Raw genomic sequence first — 19,499 nt, forward strand, 5'->3', positions numbered from 1 at the left:
AAGTATTTATGGAACAGAAACTAGCTGTTTGTATTTTATCTGGTCCCCCCACCTTTGAACTCTTGTAGAGGAGGTTTTTTCCTTTATATCCTCACACTTTCTACTCTATGTTTTAAAAGTGGTCCTATTCTTCCAGCTTAGAATTGGGCCTCTTCCTGCTGTTGGAGATGGATATAGGTATCCGACCAGACATGGCTCAGATCTTCTTCCATAAATCCGCCAGTCCCTGTCTGAAAGAGAAACTTTTACAGCGGGTATAAATATGTATACCGTAACCGCCTTCCAACCAGTGTAGGCCTGAAGGAATGCTATCACAAAAAAGTTTTAATAACCTACCTTGTAGAAAAAGTACCGTACATTTTAATAGAATTTATGTCTGGCAGATTGCATCTTCATGTTTTATATAGGCCCTAGGCCTAATGTGTATTTATGAAATGTTATGATTAGTTGTTAGGCTTTATTTGACGACTGAGGTGTCGGCATATAATTATATCAAATTGTACCTGTTCAAGAATAAATGACTATGACTAGCAGTTACCACTTTTACCAGTTTTAGCAGTTACCGCTTTGTCAGGTCCAAGATATTCTTCCACCCCATGGCTGATGTCATCGCTATCGTCCACTATGAACACTGTTTTTGTTGAATTGTTATAACTATTCCTGACTTTCTCTTAATAACAAAATTAATCCTTTTTGGTGTCTCAAGGTATTGCACACACCTAATTTGCTTCTTTTTACAGTAGGAGTTTTGCTTAAAGTGTATTTTTTAGCTTGAACAAATAATTATGACAGGTTGTTGACAGGTTTTTTTCTTAATATTACTGGTTTAGCCTACAATATTAAAGCGCAATATTAAAAATCAAAGACTTAGGCTAGCCTATATATTGCTTTTGCTGACAACAGATGTTTTGAAATGCCACTCAAACCATGTTTGATTGCTTCACAGATGTTCATCTGCTCATTTGACGCAAGTGCAAGAACACCAACTTGATTAAACAAAACAAAAGTTGTTTCATCTTTTCATTCCATATAATGGGGAGGATAAAATACATTTTTAGGGTCTACATTTAATTATTAAAACATTATACACTCCTTTTAAACTTTTTGGCACTAAGTCATTCATCAAACTGTTGATCTATTCATTGTATTAGAAATTGTTTGTAAAATAATTTGATGGCAGCTGAAATATCAAAATATTTGTTCCCAGCTGGATAACCTGGGTGAAGTCAGCCATGTAGTGAAGTTATTGGTTATAACTTTAATCAACAAACATAAATGGAACAAATTCCTTAATAGGCCTACATTAAATTCTTGTTCCTTCACATAGGCCAAGCAAGGTATTAAAGTTGCCTGATTCTATGGGCCCCTAATTTAACTGTGACTTAAAAAAAATGCTGATGTTGTCTACTAGGAGACTTGTTGAAAAGTTAACAGACCATGAATATTCTGATTGTGATGGTGTTTCAGAGAATCGTCAGTACCGCCAGTCCCAGAGGTATCGCGTAGTGCCCCGCCAGAGGATAAGAGAATGTCACCGAGAGTGGTGTCGGCTCCTCCGCCTGCTGAGACACCAGACCACACGGCGCTAGACTTGCGCCAGTCACCTGCCGTGTCTCTACACTCGGTGCACTCCAATCCTGGTGAGACAGACGTTTATATAAATATCTCTCTTACGACAAACTGAAGTAAATTGACAGTTGCTTTACTGAATTTTGTTGTAAACAGATCTATAACAGAAACAGATTTATACTAAGGCTTGCATCTAAATATAACATTCTGCTCAATAAGTATTTAGTCTGCAGGTTTGCTGCGGCGGGTGTCTTTATTACTTAAATCAATCTACTCGGTAACAGTAAATGAACACTAAGGAATATATCTCACAGTATTATCATTATCATGAAAATAATTTGTAACTTATCGTGAAAAATCAACTAGATTTAAATTATACATCTATTATACATTTACATAATGTAGCCAACTCACTTTTATCTTGCTCAATATTTATGTAACTAAAAAAAAAATTTTATATTCCTCACGCTTCTGTTCATGGTACTTATGAAGTTTGTCAATAGCAAGATTAGCTTGCTGATATGAAATCGACTTATGTTATTGTTCACTTCTTCAATATACCAAGACGGCAAGACTGTGATACATTTGTGTTGTTTTCTTCTTCTAGGCAGCAGTACAGGAACAGACATACTGGACTTGTCCATGCCAGACAAGAACGCTGTGACAGAAGTGTGCTATGTGTGTGGGGAGGAGTTTGCTAGAGGGTCGCTAACACAGATCTCGTCCAAGCCCAGTGCAGCCAATAGCCCAACACCGTTTTTCCCAAGCCTGATCCTTCACCCGCGACCCGCTCGCAGCAGACCCATGGACAGTGGAGGGAAAGTACAGGCTTGTACGCTGTGTTTCACACATCTTCTGCATCAGTGGCAGGTAATTTCTTTTGTTTTAATGGTTTGTTTATGGTTCAATGGAAGGGTAATTTTATCTGCTTACCTTGGTGGTTATCAGACAAAAACTTAATTTCTTCCAACAATAAACAGGAGAGATTCTGAGTAACTGGTGTGACATTGTTAGTTACCTCGTTCCCTCTCCTACATAAGCTACTATAATATATTTAGTAGAGTAAGTGGGTTTCAATTAAAGTGTCAACGTGAGTGTAAACTCCCTCGAAAGATTTCAGGTATTTGTTCCTTAGGTCATAACAATAAAAATATCTTATAAACACGGGTCTAAAATTCCTGGTTTTCTGTCTGTCTGTATGTATGTGATTTTTATAAATTGATTGATAACTTACGAAACCTTAAAGCGGTTGACTTCAAACTTAATATACAAGTAGCGACAGAAAGAAGGGTTGAAAAGTTACGGATTTGTAAGAATCACATATGCGACGCGATTTTCTGCACTGGAAAAATATTACGAATAAGTGCAGTCGTCGCAACCGTTTGCCGGGGATAGCTCAGCCTACAATGGCTGGGTAAAATTCCAGGGTCTGCGATAAGGTCAGGGAAACCACTAGGCCAATAGCCGGGTCTAACCGGTATAGGACTGGCTCATACACGGGCACTGTGAACAAGTCAAAAACAAGTCACCACAACAAACGTGCAATAATCACTACCAGGCCTACGCCGATTCTCCACACTCCTAGGGGGTCGTTGCTGACTATGCAACTCGGGCTTCGTCCTAACTATCCAATAGTTAAGCCCAGAGTGCCTAAAACACGATGAGTTATACGACGACTTGCCAATAAAAACCACAACGCGTGTTATCACCAGGCGGGGTCTACTAGGCCACTATAATCCAATACACAACTCTAATGCCCAAGCTAACAATCAAACAGTTCACTCAATAATCGTACCACATAATAATATACAAGTACACTATAGATCGAGTGACTACACCACTAGTAGCTGGTCTCAATAAATACCAAGCCAAACAAGCAAAACTAAATGGCAATTGCACTATTAAAATATTGAGCTACTTAGTAGCAGATAAATAAATATTAACTACGTTCCAAACACTAGATAAATATATTATCTGATAGCCGGTACTCCGCTATCCAAGCTACCAAGCTAACGTGTTGGATTACTAAGCAAGCTGTTCAGGTTAAATTAAAATAATTAAATGATTAATCAATACCAACCCTACTGCTACTACCACTACTGCTACTATATCAACGTCATTGCTTAGCCGGGCTTCTGTTAATAGGCTAATAAAACTAGCTACTAGCCTACTGGCCTCGTGCTTCCAACTACGCACGCTAAATCGTGCAGCCTAGGTTTGTCGGGCCTCAGAGTTATTAGTAATATAACTAACTCTAGGTACAACGCGAAATAATATCTACTACAGTCAATTTAATTATATTATTTGCGCTCTAGCACCTGCCCAGAACCGTCAGGAATACACTTTAATATTATTCCTGACTAATATAAATCCTAACTACCGTCAGGCTTTGACCAGCACGGTTACAACTCTAACTCTCGCAATAAAACCAGATATTAATATTCTCAAACTAATAATATCAAGTCGTCCACTCACCACAAGTGGGTCAGTACCCAACTTAACACCAACACTGTTCACCGGTATCACCACACTCCGATGTACCACCAACGTACGCCAGCCGTCTCCACAGGCACAGGACACCAACACTCACTACTTGACTGTCCGAGATCCACCACTAGAATGTCCTATACTGTCCTGAAGATCTAGGATATCCCAGGCTTATCGGCACTGATAAGCCGGGTCAAAGGGCGTTCGCTAGCCTCGCTGCCGCCGCTCGCTCACCTCAACAATCGGTGCGCGGCCAAATAGCAAAAATATACCCCCCTAGGGAAAATAACTCGTTACACATACATACAGACAGACAAACAGAAAACCAGGTATTTTAGACCCAGGTTTATATGATTTTTTTTAGTGTTTAGGCCCAAAGAACTAATGTGTAAAATCTCTCCTGGATGTTTGTACACACTTTGTATGTTTGCAATAGCCATATCGGTTATTAAACAATCCTTATATGATAATTTGTATTAGGTTTAGTTACGTTGCAACATAAATTACTGTTAAAGTAGGATTAGTAAGTATTAATCAAATTAAAACAGACCATCAAAAACATGTTATTATATTGACAAACATAAGGAAAATATTTTAGTACTGGATAAATCAACTTACACATTATAATTCATCTTAGTTTTTTAGTGATTGTTTGGAAAGACAATTATGCAAATCCAATATGAACATGTAATTTATTTATGGTAAAATTATTTAAGAAAGACTTTTTACCGTATCCTTTAGATGAGTTAATATTTTTTTCTCGTTTCTCTTTCCACAGGCTTATTCAACGCAAGGAGTGGCTCATTCAGAGCGTAACTACAAGTTGCGCAAACGAGAGGCAACGACCAATTTTGTCTGTTACACTTGCGCACTGGAGTACCCCTCGTCATCCATACGTCTGTTGTACTGTTGTCCCAACCCAGAGAAGGAAGCTTACTTTCCCTTTATTTGTAGCTTAAAACCTCCACCCGGAGCCAGTCCTATTTCCCCTCAGGGGATGGTTCAGGTATGGAACCCGTATTTTAATGTTTTATTTTTTCAGTTGATAATACTTAAAGGACTACAGATTATTAAAATATTGTTTTATGTTTTAATGCTTGTATTAGGCCTACTAGTTACAAAAAAAAGGTTTTGGTAAAAAACAAAAGCTTTTCAGTAAATAACAGACATAATGTCCTCTTGAACTTTTGAAGAAGACATCTAAGGCAAATTTTAAGTGATCGTTGTTCAATTTGGTGATACTCTTTACTAATCAGGCAAATAGGCCTAGGCTGTGTCAATATTGCCACTGGTTTGCATTATTCCGTGATTTGGTTACACAAATTGTGTTTACAATGCTTTAGAAAACTATGAACTGAATCCCCCACACATACAATAATTTCTTTGAGATGGCTAGACGGTACTTTGCATGATTTAAAACTTAATATGAGCAACAGAGTGTAGAATATGTGTATTAGGAGCAGAATGAGAATTTAAATCAACTTTATATCCAAAAGAACTTCTTTAACTACTTAGAGTTATCTAAATTTACATTTTTATACACTTTTGTTGTCGCAGGTTTGTTCTATTTGCTACAAATCCATCCCTCAGAAACAGAGTTTGTTTGGATCTGGGGTGAAGAGTGAGTTAGAGCCCATGCCTGCCACCACACAGTCCACATTGCCACTGACCTACCCCAGTGTAGCCACTACACCCACTCTGCCAGCTGCCAAGAGTCCAGATATACGCTTTCGTCCCTACGAACTGTCCAGGCCTTCCCCGTCACCAAAGGTAGGCTATAAGAGCTTATTTATTTTTATTTGAGTTTAAATGCAATTGAAAATCTGTTACCAAAAGAATAGTCAAAACCCTGGCATTGTTTTCTTTTAATATGGATCTTTTGTTAGATAGTATCGTAGTTGATTTAACTTCCAGAATTTACAAGCAATCGTTAGATTTTTAAGTGAGCACTATAACCACTTAGTTGCCCAACAAAATTAAATTGACAGAAGTTACATGTTGGTCTGGAATAGTTGAATATGTTAAATACAGTATATAAAAATAAATATTGGCTGACTTCTTAGTAGGGCGATTTCTTTTATTACCCCAGATAACTGTTAAATAGTGGAACTCAATACTTACATTAATGATGATAGGTGGCTTATTTTTGTAACGTTCATTTTTTAATCTTATTAAACCTAACTCTTTTTTGAAGTTTTCCTTGCCAGACATTTAAAGTTCACCTATTTATAATAGTTTTTTTAAGGAAGAAACAATAAAATACTTAATTTGATGATATCATTAGTTGATAATCATTTTTGTTTCTTCCAACATTATACAGAAGAGTTTCTGAGAGGCCTGAGTAATATCTCATGTCTCCTCGTTCCCTCTTCCACATTTTTATGTAATTTTTGTTTTCAATTAAATTTTAACTTTCTGAAAAAAAAAAACAAATAAATGATTTAAGTATTATTTAGCATGTCTTTAGTTAATTCCCTAAACATTTTTCTAATTTTTGTGAAATTTTGACAAAACACATATTTAACAAACACTTGGCATTGTCGAATAAAAATCACCAATTGGAAGAAAAACACCCAGTTTGATGATATCACTAGTTGATAATCATTTTCTGTTCCTTCCAACATTAAATAGGAGAGTTTCTGAGAGGCCTGAGTAATATCTTAGGTCTCCTCGTTCCCTCTTCCACATTTTACGGTGTTTTAACAAGAATAAGAATAAGACTATAGTATATTATAGTAAGAATAGAACAAGTTCCACAACGTAAAATGAATAGGTAGTAATAGTAAGCCTCTTGATAAAATGATAAGACCTTCCTACCCCATCTTTTTTATGCTATTTGTTGCTCATACTTTACTAATTAGAATTACACAACAATGGTAGTATTTTAATAATGATTATAGTTTTTATTTTTATAATGATTTTCCATTGTTAGGCCACACCTTCACCCAAGCCCCCCAGTGTGGACGGCAGTAACGGACTGCAGCATTACAGGTGTTACGTTTGCGGCAACCAGACACCTCAGAGCAACATGGAGTGGCTGTCTACGGAGGCAGAGGTAGGTTAAGTGCAAAAAGTATCCATTGTAAAAAAAAATACAGTTTTCATTATGTTATGTAGACTATATTCAAAAATTTACGAATACATAAACAAATGATAAAAACCGGTGGTTACTATAGTTTACATTATCATGCAAATTGTTAGTAGTCCTAATATAGAATTAATCTTAGGCCTACTGGTTAATGTTGGTATATGTGTGTAATGAAGCTGTTGAGAATTTGAATTGCTGTCTACTGAGACAAAGGTTATCAGTGAAATCATAGAACAATAAATCCTCTCCGCCACTCATTGATAATTCAATAACTATAATTTTATGTTACATACCTCTTTATCCTTATCAATCCACTGTCTTTTCTGAATAGTTTTAGAACGTAATAGCTCAATTTTTCAATTTCTGGAGATTTTGAAGTATCATAAAATACATTGTCACAAGAAACATTTTAACACATAAACAATCAGTGAAGTTGTAAATAAAAAATGGTAACATTATGGCCTCAACTAAAACAATTAATTCCAAACAGAGGGCAACTTGTAACCCTCAACATTATATCAATCACCTTGAACCTTCCGTGTACTCAGGTCAAAACCTAATCAATCGATATTAAGCTTGTAACTTTTGCCGATTATTTCACCCTATTAGTGTGTATTAACAGTGTATAATGTTTCTATCACTAAAAAACTGTTTCAGTGAAAACAATTTTCAACCCTCCAGTACACGCGCTGTGGACTCAGAGGCCGCACATTTGAAAAAGCGCGCCGTAATAAATGAAACCGCGAGCAAATGATATGACATGCCAACTACCTTCCCCCATTACCTTACCAAGAACATTGACGGTGTTTTGACCGTCAGTTGGCCCTGAGCTATGAGGGTGTACAGTTAGGCACGGACTCACACTCAGGGGTTGCCTCAGAGTAGCACCAGCACCTGCCCCAGGCAACGAAGAAGCACGAGGGCGATGTTACCTGTGACAGGAAAAAGGACAGGCCTACCCAATTATGTCACTTTTTAGTGTTTTTCAAGTTAATCAATACCTAACTACTGATTAATTTTTAAGTTAAAATTCACGCAGAAGTAAGATGCGGACTGTCAGTCCGAGCGTGTGTACTGGGGACTATTAGCCGCGCGTGTATTAGATGGTTAAATATCCATTGTTCCTTGTTGCAGCTTTTGTATTTTATACCAAGCATTTTTCCAGTTTTTCCTCAACTTCTCATCAAAATTCTAGTTTCTTGTTCACTATTTTTAAATGGTTGATTTATAAATTAAGCTTTATATGTTGGTAGGTAATGGCAAGACAACTATAATAAACTAATTCATCCTCCCCTTCCTTTTTGTTTTGCAATGACACAACTGTACTAAATGAAAATATTCATATACAGTAGAACCTCTTTAATCCGAACCCCCGTAATCCGAACGTCCACTTATCCAAACCCCTCATTGATGTACTCTATACACAGTACAGCAGTTCTTTATTGTATACTGTATTTAATTTACAGTACGTTTTATTCACCATGTTTACTACTGTACTAAATAAACACTGTATTTTACTTTATAAAACATTTTTTCACTTTCCCCAAAATAATGTTGATCAATTTTAGCCATGTGTTAGCTATTGTTATGTAAAAACAACAATATGATCTGTAATCCGAACTATTCAATAGTCCGAACTACCCCTGGTCCCAATTAGTTCGGATTAAAGAGGTTCTACTGTAATCTGAAATTTGAAGGTTTTTTTACATGTAACTATGATACCCATGTCCTGTGAGATAGATGTAAATTTTGGACTTTCATTCGTGATCTGTATAGATGTCACTCTCCCCTTTAGTAAAGTGTGTTGTATGCAACAGGGTATGAACTCTCATGCGATGCACTTCCCCTGTCTACGGACGCTGGGCTCGCAGGAAGGCAGGATAGACTCGTGGGGACGTGTTCTGACGTGTCTGCCATGCAGCAAGCATCTGGCGCGACAGTGGGAGGCGATGGAGAATGATCGGATACCGCTGGAGCGACGCAGGTGAGCTTTAAATCATTCAGTCAAAAACATTTATGTCACATAATAAAAATTTGAGATTGAATTCAAGAATTTTCTCAGATGTTTATCTTAGAAAAACCCGTTTATTAGGAGGAAAATTATAATTTTATTAATTGTAGGCTATGTATTTTAATCAGTTATGTAGGATGTCTTATAGTCATGTCTTATGTAGACGTTTAATCTAAAGTGTCATTGTGATCCAAAGATATTGAAAGGTTTTTTTTTGCACTATAATTTTTATTTTACACAACCTGAACTAGGTACACAAAAATCAGACTGATTAATCTTTTGGAGCTTTTTTACCTTTTGGAGCTGTTATTTATTCTTTGCACTCAATCCCAACACCTCTGTTTTAATCAAGGTTTGTGTTTCCATATATGTACTGTGAAACTTCCTTTTTATATGGATTTGAACACCAAGAAACAAAGTAAAAAAAAAACTTGATAGGTTTGGCAGTAATAGGCTTGTAAATGGAAAAGGACAATTCTTATTGTAAAACTGAACGAGAAATACACATACATGTATACATGTATTTTGATGCTTGACACTGTACAGCAGAAATATAATAATTCTTATTTTGTACTAAAGGAAGAAAATACAACATTTTATTTGATGATGTTATTAGGTACGATGTTCCTCACAACACACAGAACGGCATATCTCCAGCGTCTTCAGTGTCCGGTGGCAACAGTTCCTCAATCTACTGCTTCTTGTGTGGTCTGCACAGCGACTTGACTCTGGCGCGGGTGTTGTACAGTAAACCTCAGGTACACAAGACCAACATATCCAAACTTCCATTATCAACTTTCTGTGCGAATATTAACTAAACAAAAAATATTGGAAGTGTTTCAAGCAGAGAAAAAGGATAGACTATTGAAATTAAAAATGCTACAGACAAGCGTTTAAAACAAATTGTGTATTACTCCGTAGTAAGTAATTAAGTAAAAAGCAATGTGTTGCAACCAGGGAGTCAAATGTAGAAACAGTTAGCTCAAGGCTTTTGATTGCTCGATTGCTCAGTTAGGCATAATGAAATCACTTGATAGAAGATGGAGTTCAAAGGGTTAGGTTTATATTTGATCAACAGTATGACTCTGTACACTTTACATTTTTCAGTTCTGTAGATATAAATAAGTATACGTTTTGTATTCATTCCCCCCCCCCTAAATGTCACCATTAACAGGTGGATAAACATATACTTAGATTTTCTTTACTAACAAAATTAAATTACTTGAATCGTTTGTGATTTGAATTCCTATGAAATTATGGTTCAGACTTCTAATTTATTAACATAATCCTTAAATTTTACCCTCCACAGCAAGACAATTTACTAGTTATGTTAAACTTTGACATTATTTAAGACACTTTTTTTATGTTTTTGATTTGCTGTTGCAGGGTCGCAACGCACCGTACTTCCCCTCACTGTTGACACACAGTTCGCCAGCCAACGCAGAGCAGCTGCGTGAGGACGGTAGTGCGCTGGTGTGTACGTTCTGTTATCACAGCATGGTGGCGCAGTGGCGTGCGCTGGCACACCAACAGCCAGACACTCGCGTGTACAACTGGCGAGACTATATCTGCTACGTCTGCGGCATCACTACGTACAGGCTGCGTGTGCGGGCACTGCCAGTCAAGGTAAGGACTGTCTAAATGTCTATCTGGTCTGAGAAATCATTTAGGAGATAGTTGAAAGGGGTTGGTAGTTGTGTAATTAGCAGGATAGTTTATCTAGTCTGAGATAAATTGGATTTAGGTGGGTCAAAGTAACATACTGAAGTTGCAATTACACTTGTATTTTAATTAAATACATCGAGGATCAAAGAATGGCAGTTTCCGTTTCTGCTATGTTTGGGAAATCCTATAATGGAATCAATTCCATAAATTAATCAATCCTGCTTATCTGGTTAACCATTATGTTATTATTAATTTATTATAAAATAAATTAATTTAATTATTGTAAAACATGTTTGATTGCCTTAATATTTAGGTTTTGTTTCTCCTTTCTTCAATCCCAAACCTCCACCATTTCCTACAATACTCGTAGAGTTTTTCCCAATACGGTTATTTTGAAATGTAAATTCACTTCGTAAATCTATGTGTCTTGTTGATTTGGACCCAACGACTTTCAAGAAACGGTGTAATTAGAGACATTGCAAATTAATGTCCTTTAAGTACAGTGTCCAATTTCCTTATGTGCACCATAAGTTAAGAATATAGAAAGGCTATGTTTATTTCGCTGAACTATATCAATAAATTGGATTGCATTTTGGACCTAAGATTCTTTGAACCCAGCATGAATATTGTGGTTTTTGTGGTACTTTAACTTTTTATTCTTTGGACAAATTAATATTGTGTACCCAATGGAATACTCCTTATGTAACAACAGTTCTCTTGTCTATGAAAAGGTAAGATTATTATTTCTAAGTCATTATTCTGTCACCTTTTCCATTGATAAAAAATACCACAAAAACTATGCAACCAAACTAAGAACGTTTTAGATTAGATAGGTAGAACCTAACAATGATCAACACTGTACATGTTTTGCAGGACTTCCCGTTTGTCAGGTACCACCGCCAGCCTGATGGGTCGCTACTGCTGGAAAACGGTGATTACGCTGTGGTCTGTCTAGACTGCTACGAGACTCTCCGCTCTCAGAACAATGAGTATGAGAGGTCAGTCTCCAACCTGTACATTCTCTGATAATATACGTTATGGTATTAATCAACTGAGTGGTAGCCATAGTTCATAGTCTGTTTTAAAGCTAAAAAAAAAACAAATAAAGTAACTAAATAGTAAATACTCTATTATAAAGATAATGTAGTCAATGGGTTTGGCCTAAGAATTGTAGTCTCAATTCCAAGGCTTAAGGCTTAAGGATCTCGGGATACTATTATTTTATGGTTTTCACTTTTTTGTTATTTAAAATTAGTGTAGAGTCACTTTGTTAAGCTCCTTAATAAGTAGGGATGGAGGAGATTGGATTTTTAGATCAAGACTAGATGGAATTATTTTTTCTCAGAAAATTTTTAGACTGGATTTCCTTTCTCATACATAACAGGAAATGCACGTTTGACATTTTAACCTGATTTTGTAACATTTTTAAATATCTACTGATTTATGACAGATGACTAGTTAAATTCAAAAATAATAATAATAGGCAGGAATGTTTAAAATATTTTATTAAGAAACATCAATAAAACATCCGTATAAAAAAATTAACTTTGCATACCTTATTAAAAATAACTCTTACGCATAAGAAACATGGTGATACCAGTTAGAATATAGTTCAACTTTGAAAAATGCCAAATTTATCAGTCTGAAACATCAGTCTTACATGTTAAGTATTAAATTACAATAGTAGATCTTTGAAAAATGCCAAATTTATCAGTCTAAAACATCAAGTAACAATTTTTCTTGTGTTATTTTAGAATTATTTTGGAGTTACTTCTTTTGACTAAGTTTACAGCAGTAAAACATGACTCACACTGCTTACACTTAACAAAACTTCTCGTCATTTGCGATGTCAAAACAAAAAATTGTAAAACAATTAAAGCAATATTTATGTAAACAATTAATTAAATAAGAACGCCTCCGTAAAGGAAACACAACAGCAACACGCTCCTGTATTGCAGGTATTGCATTAACTTTCTGCAGGCGTTTTTTTATTATTTTTGTTTACAATCTTGTCTCAAAAAATCTTGATCAAAATAAAATCTCGTTTTGTAGAATGAGATTTAAAATTTCTCGAAATTTCGAGACCTTTCCATCTCTACTAATAAGAGTTGTGAACTATTTTTTTGGAGATTGGTAGGTCATAGACTAAAAATACTAGATGATGTGCATAAACAGGTATGCAGGTAAATCATCAACATAATACAACTTTAATTCATCAAGTAAAATAAATAACCATCTCCTGCGATTGCAGCAACATCTTGAACATCTTCGGCAAAAGGTTGAGGCATAATGACAGTCTCTTAAGATCGCAAGGGCATCATAAATTATTAATCGCCCAATAATTTATGACGCTTTCTGATACTAGGATAATGCTTGGCTCGGCTCAATTTTCTAAATTGGTGCTTGATCGCTCAAGCTTTTTGGCTCGGCTTGGTTAAAAAATTGAGACACCTCAAGTGTGCATTGTAACTCATAAAACTGAAAACATGGTTTGTCGTGCTCAATAAGTTTGATTCAACTTCAATATTAATTTTTTAATCGTCTTGTCTCTTGTGTCTGGTCAGTTTTGTGAATTATGGTTTAAAAAAATGTGCGATTCCATGAAAGAGAAGTTCCAAACATTGAATTTTGAATTTTCTACGACATGTTTCAGATGGGGTCTGCCGCTAGACAAGAGACAATACAACTGGTTGACTCAACCTCCACCACCTGAGGACAGTCCCGAGGCCAGTGTGGCGAGGCTCCCCTCCGGACAACGTTCGGACAAACAGGTAGCCTACTCTACTTCATCTTATTACTCTATTTTTGTACATTGTCGTACTTTGACACACCAATGATCCATTATTCTGATAAGTTTTAAACTTATTTCTTACAATTCTAATTGCTACAGTTGATATTCTATCCTACAATATTAGCATTATACTTAAGAGTCCTTGGAGGATAGCGGCCATTCTTGGATAATTTCAAACAGCTGCTGAAAAGTTATTTATTGCCCAAAAATATTTTTTCAATTCCACCAAAGTTATCATAATATAAATATCTAGTATACTGTGAAATTAGAAATGTTCTTTGTAGTTTTTAATTGTTCTCCAAGGGAGTTCATGGAATCTAGCGGCCATCTTGGATTTGCCAGCCATAAGACCAATTTTAATTTCGGTTATATCAAACAGCCGCTGAAGAGTTATTTACCATCTCAAAATATTTTTTCAAGTACCAGAGTGATTGTAATTTAAATATCAGTATTTTTCGCGTTTACTTGTCACAAACATACATCCATACATCCAAACTTTCTCATTTATAATATTATTAGGATTAGGATATTGTGAGATAAGAAATTTTCTTTGTAGTTTTTTAATTGTAAAACGAGTTAGAACATCAGGCTCCAAGGACTCTTAAATCCTCCGCTACTGTAAATGTCAATTATTATTTAGTCAAAATGGTTTCAGGTGCCCTCTCCGCTTAGTCGTCCGGTTCGCAAGAACTGTTCACCTAAACTGTCGGAGAAAAGACCAGCTCCGGGGCCACATAAGTCTGATTTAGGTAAGTGTTCAAACATGTTTTTCTTGTTACAAACACCTACCGTGACCAAAAGTTTTGTGATATGACATGACATCGAACATTGCTCGTCCATTTTAGCGAATTTCCCATAGGGAATAAGCTATTACCGTTAGGTTTCGTGATTAGACCTAGATCCTAGACCGACTTACTTTTTCGTATTGAGGTCCCCAGAGGCCAAAAATACCCTCTGTTCAAATTCATATACTTCATATAATTATATACGGAGTGTGTGTGTTCGTTAGTGTGATTACTTGAGCAAAAATGATCCGATTTGGATGAAATTTCTTACAAACATGTAAACCTACGGTTATTTGAACGAGTTTGCAAACCAGCATGATCGGATTATGGGAACAGGGGTAAAATCTTAGCCACCATCAAAGCCAAATGCCTTGGGCAAGTGACTGCTACTCCTTGATCTTGCCTTACCCTACCTTCACGACTCCTACAAAGCATTAGTGGAACGTGTTAAGTTGGCTCTTAGTGCCTTTGAGGATACCAAGGCTGGGGAGGTGTGCGATGAAGTAGAATCCGTTCTTCAAAAACTGCATTGTGCATAGCATCCTCTATACCCTCACTACTCCCCTCAACGTGAACAACGTCTCGGAATGGCTGAGGTTTTCCAAGATAGCCTTTCCTCCCTTCACACCTTCTATTTCATTACAAACAATCTTTATTCTTTTAGTACATATTTACAGTACATTGAACAGTGTCGAAAAGTGATTCTTTATTATAACTTAAAACTGTTTTCTAATTTATTTCTACCATTTTTTTTACCATAAAAAGAAGGCTATTTATACTATTACAATAGAGATTCTCAACAAAACAAATAACAATCATAAATAAAATAAGAAAGCAGTAAAAAATTCCAAACATCCAAAAGCCCTTCAAGTCCCAGAAGGTTTTGAATTAAACTCTGGGTCAAGAAATTCTTGTATATTATACAATGCTTTAGTCGTTATAAAATCTTTAAGTTTCCTTTTAGCGAATTTCCCTATAGGGAATAAGCTATTACCGTAGGTCTCATGGTAAGACTTAGTCCCGGGACCGATTTACTTTTTCATTTTGATGTCCCTAGCTAAGCCAAAAACACCATCCGTTCAAATTCATATATCAGGGTGTCTAGTAGTCGGGAAAGTCGGGAATTAGTATTGAATTTCAAAATCGTCTTGAAAAGTCGGGATTTAGTCTTAAATTTGATTTCAAAGTCGTGAATTTTCATGATTTTGCCGCGATCGTCGTCTTGCGTTTACGTAACCGCAAAGCCGATGATGATGTCTAAACGGCCGCGGGAATTGTTCATGATTTTATCGCGATCGCGGACGATTACGTTTCCGTGACCGCGGGAGACGACGACAACGTTTCCGTGACCACGAGAGTCAACGATGACGTTTCCGTGGCCGCAGGAGATGACGATGACGTTTCCGTGACTGCGGGAGACGACGATGACGTTTCCGTGGCCGTGGGAGTCAATGATGATGTCTACACGGCCGCAAGGAATTTTCATTATTTTGTCGCTATCGCGGACGACAGTGATGACGTTTCCGTGACCGCAAGAGATGACGATGACATTTCTGTGACCGCGGGAGATGACGATGACGTTTCTGTGACCGCGGGAGACGACGATGATGTCTACACAGGCGCGGGAAATGTTCATGATTTTGCCGTGATCGCGGACGACGACGATAACGTTTCCGTGACCACGAGAGATGACGGTGATGTCTAAACAGCCGCAGGAAATGTTCATGATTTGGCCGCGATCTCGGACGACGACGATGACGTTTCCGTGACCGCGGGAGACGACGATGATATCTGCTTGGCCGCGGGAATTGTTCATGATTTTGTCGCGATCGCGGACAACGACTATTACGTTTCCGTGAACGCGGGAGATGACGATGACGTTTCCGTGACTGCGGGAGATGACGTTTCCGTGACCGTGGGAGATGACGATGACGTTTCCGTGACCACGGGAGATGACGATGATGTTTCCGTGACCGCGGGAGATGACGATGATGTTTCCGTGACCGCGGGAGACGATGATGATATCTGCTCGGCCGCGGGAAATGTTCTTGATTTTGTCGAGATCGCGGACGACGACGATCACGTTTCTGTAACCGCTGCAGTCAATGATGATGTCTAAACGTACGGTACGCGGAAGATTTCATGATAAAAAAAACCAAATTTGCTAGTTAGAATTTTTTATTGCTGCATAATTTCTTTACTTGAAAACACCACATTATCATAATACTACTTTATGACAAAGACAGGGGTTGGTATAGTATTATTTAGAAAATTTGGTTAAGCTATAAAAATTGGTATCGGTATCAAGAATTGAGAATCGATAAATTTTGTTGGTATCAACACCCACTAATTGTTGAAAAACTAGTCTTGAAAAATTTGGAATTAGTCTTGAAAAGTCTGGAATTAGTCTTGAATTTTATAATGGAAATAAACTAGACACCCTGTTTATATATATATATATATATATATATATATATATATATATATATATATATATATATATATATGTGTGTGTGTCCGTCAGCACGATAACTCGAGCAAAAATGATCCGATTTTGATGAAATTTGGTACGAACATGTAAACCTACGTTTATTCGAACGAGTTTGCGAACCAGCATGATTGGACCATGAGAACGGGGTTTGGTGGGGAGATTTATGGGGTAAAAATGGGTTTTTCTTATTTTTGACCCTCAAAACATAAAATTTCCCAAATTTCATCTAAACCATTTTGAAGAGCTTAAAAAAATAAATAATTCAGTATATTGAAGTGTTTTTGTATGGTTATTGGCTACGGAGAAAATTGTAAATTAAAAATCCCCATGTTATTCTTATGGAGAATAAGTAAACTGTTGTAGTTTGCTTGTTTATGCATATATTTGGATCAAACTTGGCCAATCTATTTATTTTTTACTAAGCTATTAATATTTTACTAAAAAACACACTTTATTACCCTGTAGGCAGCAAACCTAGGTGCTCGTTAATTATAATGTTACCTATTTGAATAGATTTAATTGAAATCAATTCAGGCAAATGGAAATTCGCTTAGTCAGCATGTTTGCTGCGGCGGAGGTATTTAATATTCTTGGATTCGGCTCTTGTCTTAAGGTTAATGGTAATTTGGAAAAAAATAATGCTCCAGCATAAGTAGGTTTCTTTTTAAATAGTTCCAAATTATGTATGGGTATGTCAATATTGTTCCTATTTCTAGTATTATATTCATGAGTGAGTACTTCCTAATGGTTTTAGAGTATGTTCCCTTTCCTTGAAGTGGATGATAGTTTGATATATATACATCCCATAGACTGTCATTATTTTAAGTGAAATAAAATATTCTTTTACATGTGTTTTTCGTGGAAGTTTCAATATACGCCTCACCGCTTTTTTTATATTTAAGAATTGTATAGATATTATTTAAGCTTGTACAACCATACAAGGAGATGCCATAAGAATTATTGAATGTATATATGAAAAATAAACTAGTTTTAAGGTTTCAGTTTCACAGAAATACTGCAATCTGCTAAGGGCAAAGACAACTGAAGATATTTTAGCAATTAATTCTTGTACATGGGAGTTCCAGTTTAGATTTTGATCTATTGTTAGACCTAAAAATTTAATTTTGTTTGTTTTACTAATTACTTGATTTGTTCCGATATTTAGACTATCAGATGGATTTTGCAGCCTGTGGGGTTTTTAAATTGATAAAAATTGTTTTTTCTTTATTTATTGCTAAATTATTCTGAGTGAAGTAACTAGACAAAGTGGTCATATTATTCTTAACTGATAGTTCTGTCTCACTAAAAGTTTTATCTGATATTTTTAAAGTGGCATCATCAGCATATAGAACTAATTTACTTGTGCCAGTCGGTGTTGGTATGTCTGCCAAATAACAATTGAAAAACAAAGTTGAGAGTATTGATCCCTGTGGTATGCCATTTTTAATTTCTAAAAGTTGAGAGTTGTAATAATGTTTGAAGTTGTTAGAAAGGTTTACGATTTGGACAAACTGTTTTCTATTGGTGAAATATGATTTTATCCAATCAAAAGCTCTAGAACAAGAAGTCAAAACTCTGGTCACACAACAACCAGTCATATTCAACCCCCCAAACGTTATTCTTGCCAACCTTCTCCTCCACGAACTTTCCGCACCCTAGGTATCACCTACCAAGAGGTTGATTGGAAATGCCGCTTCCTCAAACGCACCTCCCCAGGCCCTGATGGCATCTCCACCCTTCTCAAGAAGGCTCTCCCCGATCCTCATTCCCCTACTTACACCCCTCTTCACTTCCGTCCTCCTGTTAATCTACTCCCCCAAAGCGTGGAAAACACACACAACATCCTCTTTCCTAAGCCACAAAAAGACCATTCCAATCTGTCAAACTACTGATCCATCAGTCTCACAGGATGTCTAGTAGTCGGGAAAACTGGAAAGTCGGGAATTAGTTGTGACTCAAAATGCTAAGGGGGGAATAAACTGGTATTCACAAGGTCAGGCTAGGCCTACCCCTAGAACCAGCCACACTCAAATTTCCTCCCCGGAGTGCTCAGAAGGAGCCGAGAAAAATCCAGGGGTCGATACGAAGTTGTCACGGCTTTGACTGATCAATTTATTAAAATTTATTTGAAGGCTCAGAGCTCTAGAAGCGCTCAGGAAATCCTGCAGATTTAATTTAATTTAAAGTAGGAGCTATTTCATCCTCACCTTCATTAAAATGTTTTGGTAAATTTTGCCTAACTTTGAGAATAACTCTGTAGGACCAACGAGTATTCAATCTTAGCCAATGTGCTATAAATACTCGTATTAAACTTTAAACTAATTAACTGGAGGCTCTAGTAGGTAAGTAATATAGAATAGAATATAATGTGAAAACCCAATTCCTACAGAGTCGTCGGGGGCCTAATTAATATAATTAAACGGAGAATGTAACATGAGATTGTTTAAAATAAATTTAATACTAATATTCGTAGCTGATTGCTCAAATCGGTCAACTCCCAGACTTGATTCTTTCACCCGCCAAAGACGGGGCTTAGAACTTAGTTGAAAGGAGGTTGAAAGGTTTCTTTAAGCGAAAGGATTAATCGTAATTTCAAAACTAATTAAATAAAA

General features: G+C 36.5%; 1 protein-coding gene across 1 annotated transcript in view; it reads left to right on the plus strand.

Annotated features, from left to right (window-relative positions):
• The first annotated feature begins 1,500 nt into the window (after positions 1-1,500).
• LOC128995112 (uncharacterized) overlaps positions 1,501-19,499 on the plus strand; it is a 40,063-nt gene continuing 22,064 nt past the window's right edge. The window contains exons 1-11 of the mRNA XM_054420016.1: positions 1,501-1,640; positions 2,177-2,439; positions 4,835-5,062; positions 5,614-5,826; positions 6,989-7,111; positions 8,962-9,128; positions 9,772-9,913; positions 10,542-10,781; positions 11,694-11,818; positions 13,474-13,591; positions 14,267-14,360. Coding sequence (XP_054275991.1) covers positions 1,529-1,640; positions 2,177-2,439; positions 4,835-5,062; positions 5,614-5,826; positions 6,989-7,111; positions 8,962-9,128; positions 9,772-9,913; positions 10,542-10,781; positions 11,694-11,818; positions 13,474-13,591; positions 14,267-14,360 — 1,825 coding nt within the window. The 5' untranslated portion in view covers positions 1,501-1,528. The remainder of the gene's footprint in view (positions 1,641-2,176; positions 2,440-4,834; positions 5,063-5,613; positions 5,827-6,988; positions 7,112-8,961; positions 9,129-9,771; positions 9,914-10,541; positions 10,782-11,693; positions 11,819-13,473; positions 13,592-14,266; positions 14,361-19,499) is intronic.

The sequence above is a fragment of the Macrosteles quadrilineatus genome, unplaced genomic scaffold (assembly GCF_028750875.1).
Source record: "Macrosteles quadrilineatus isolate MER2022 unplaced genomic scaffold, UCM_ALF_1.0 Scaffold_5__1_contigs__length_97177068, whole genome shotgun sequence".
Taxonomy (NCBI): Eukaryota; Metazoa; Arthropoda; class Insecta; order Hemiptera; family Cicadellidae; genus Macrosteles; species Macrosteles quadrilineatus.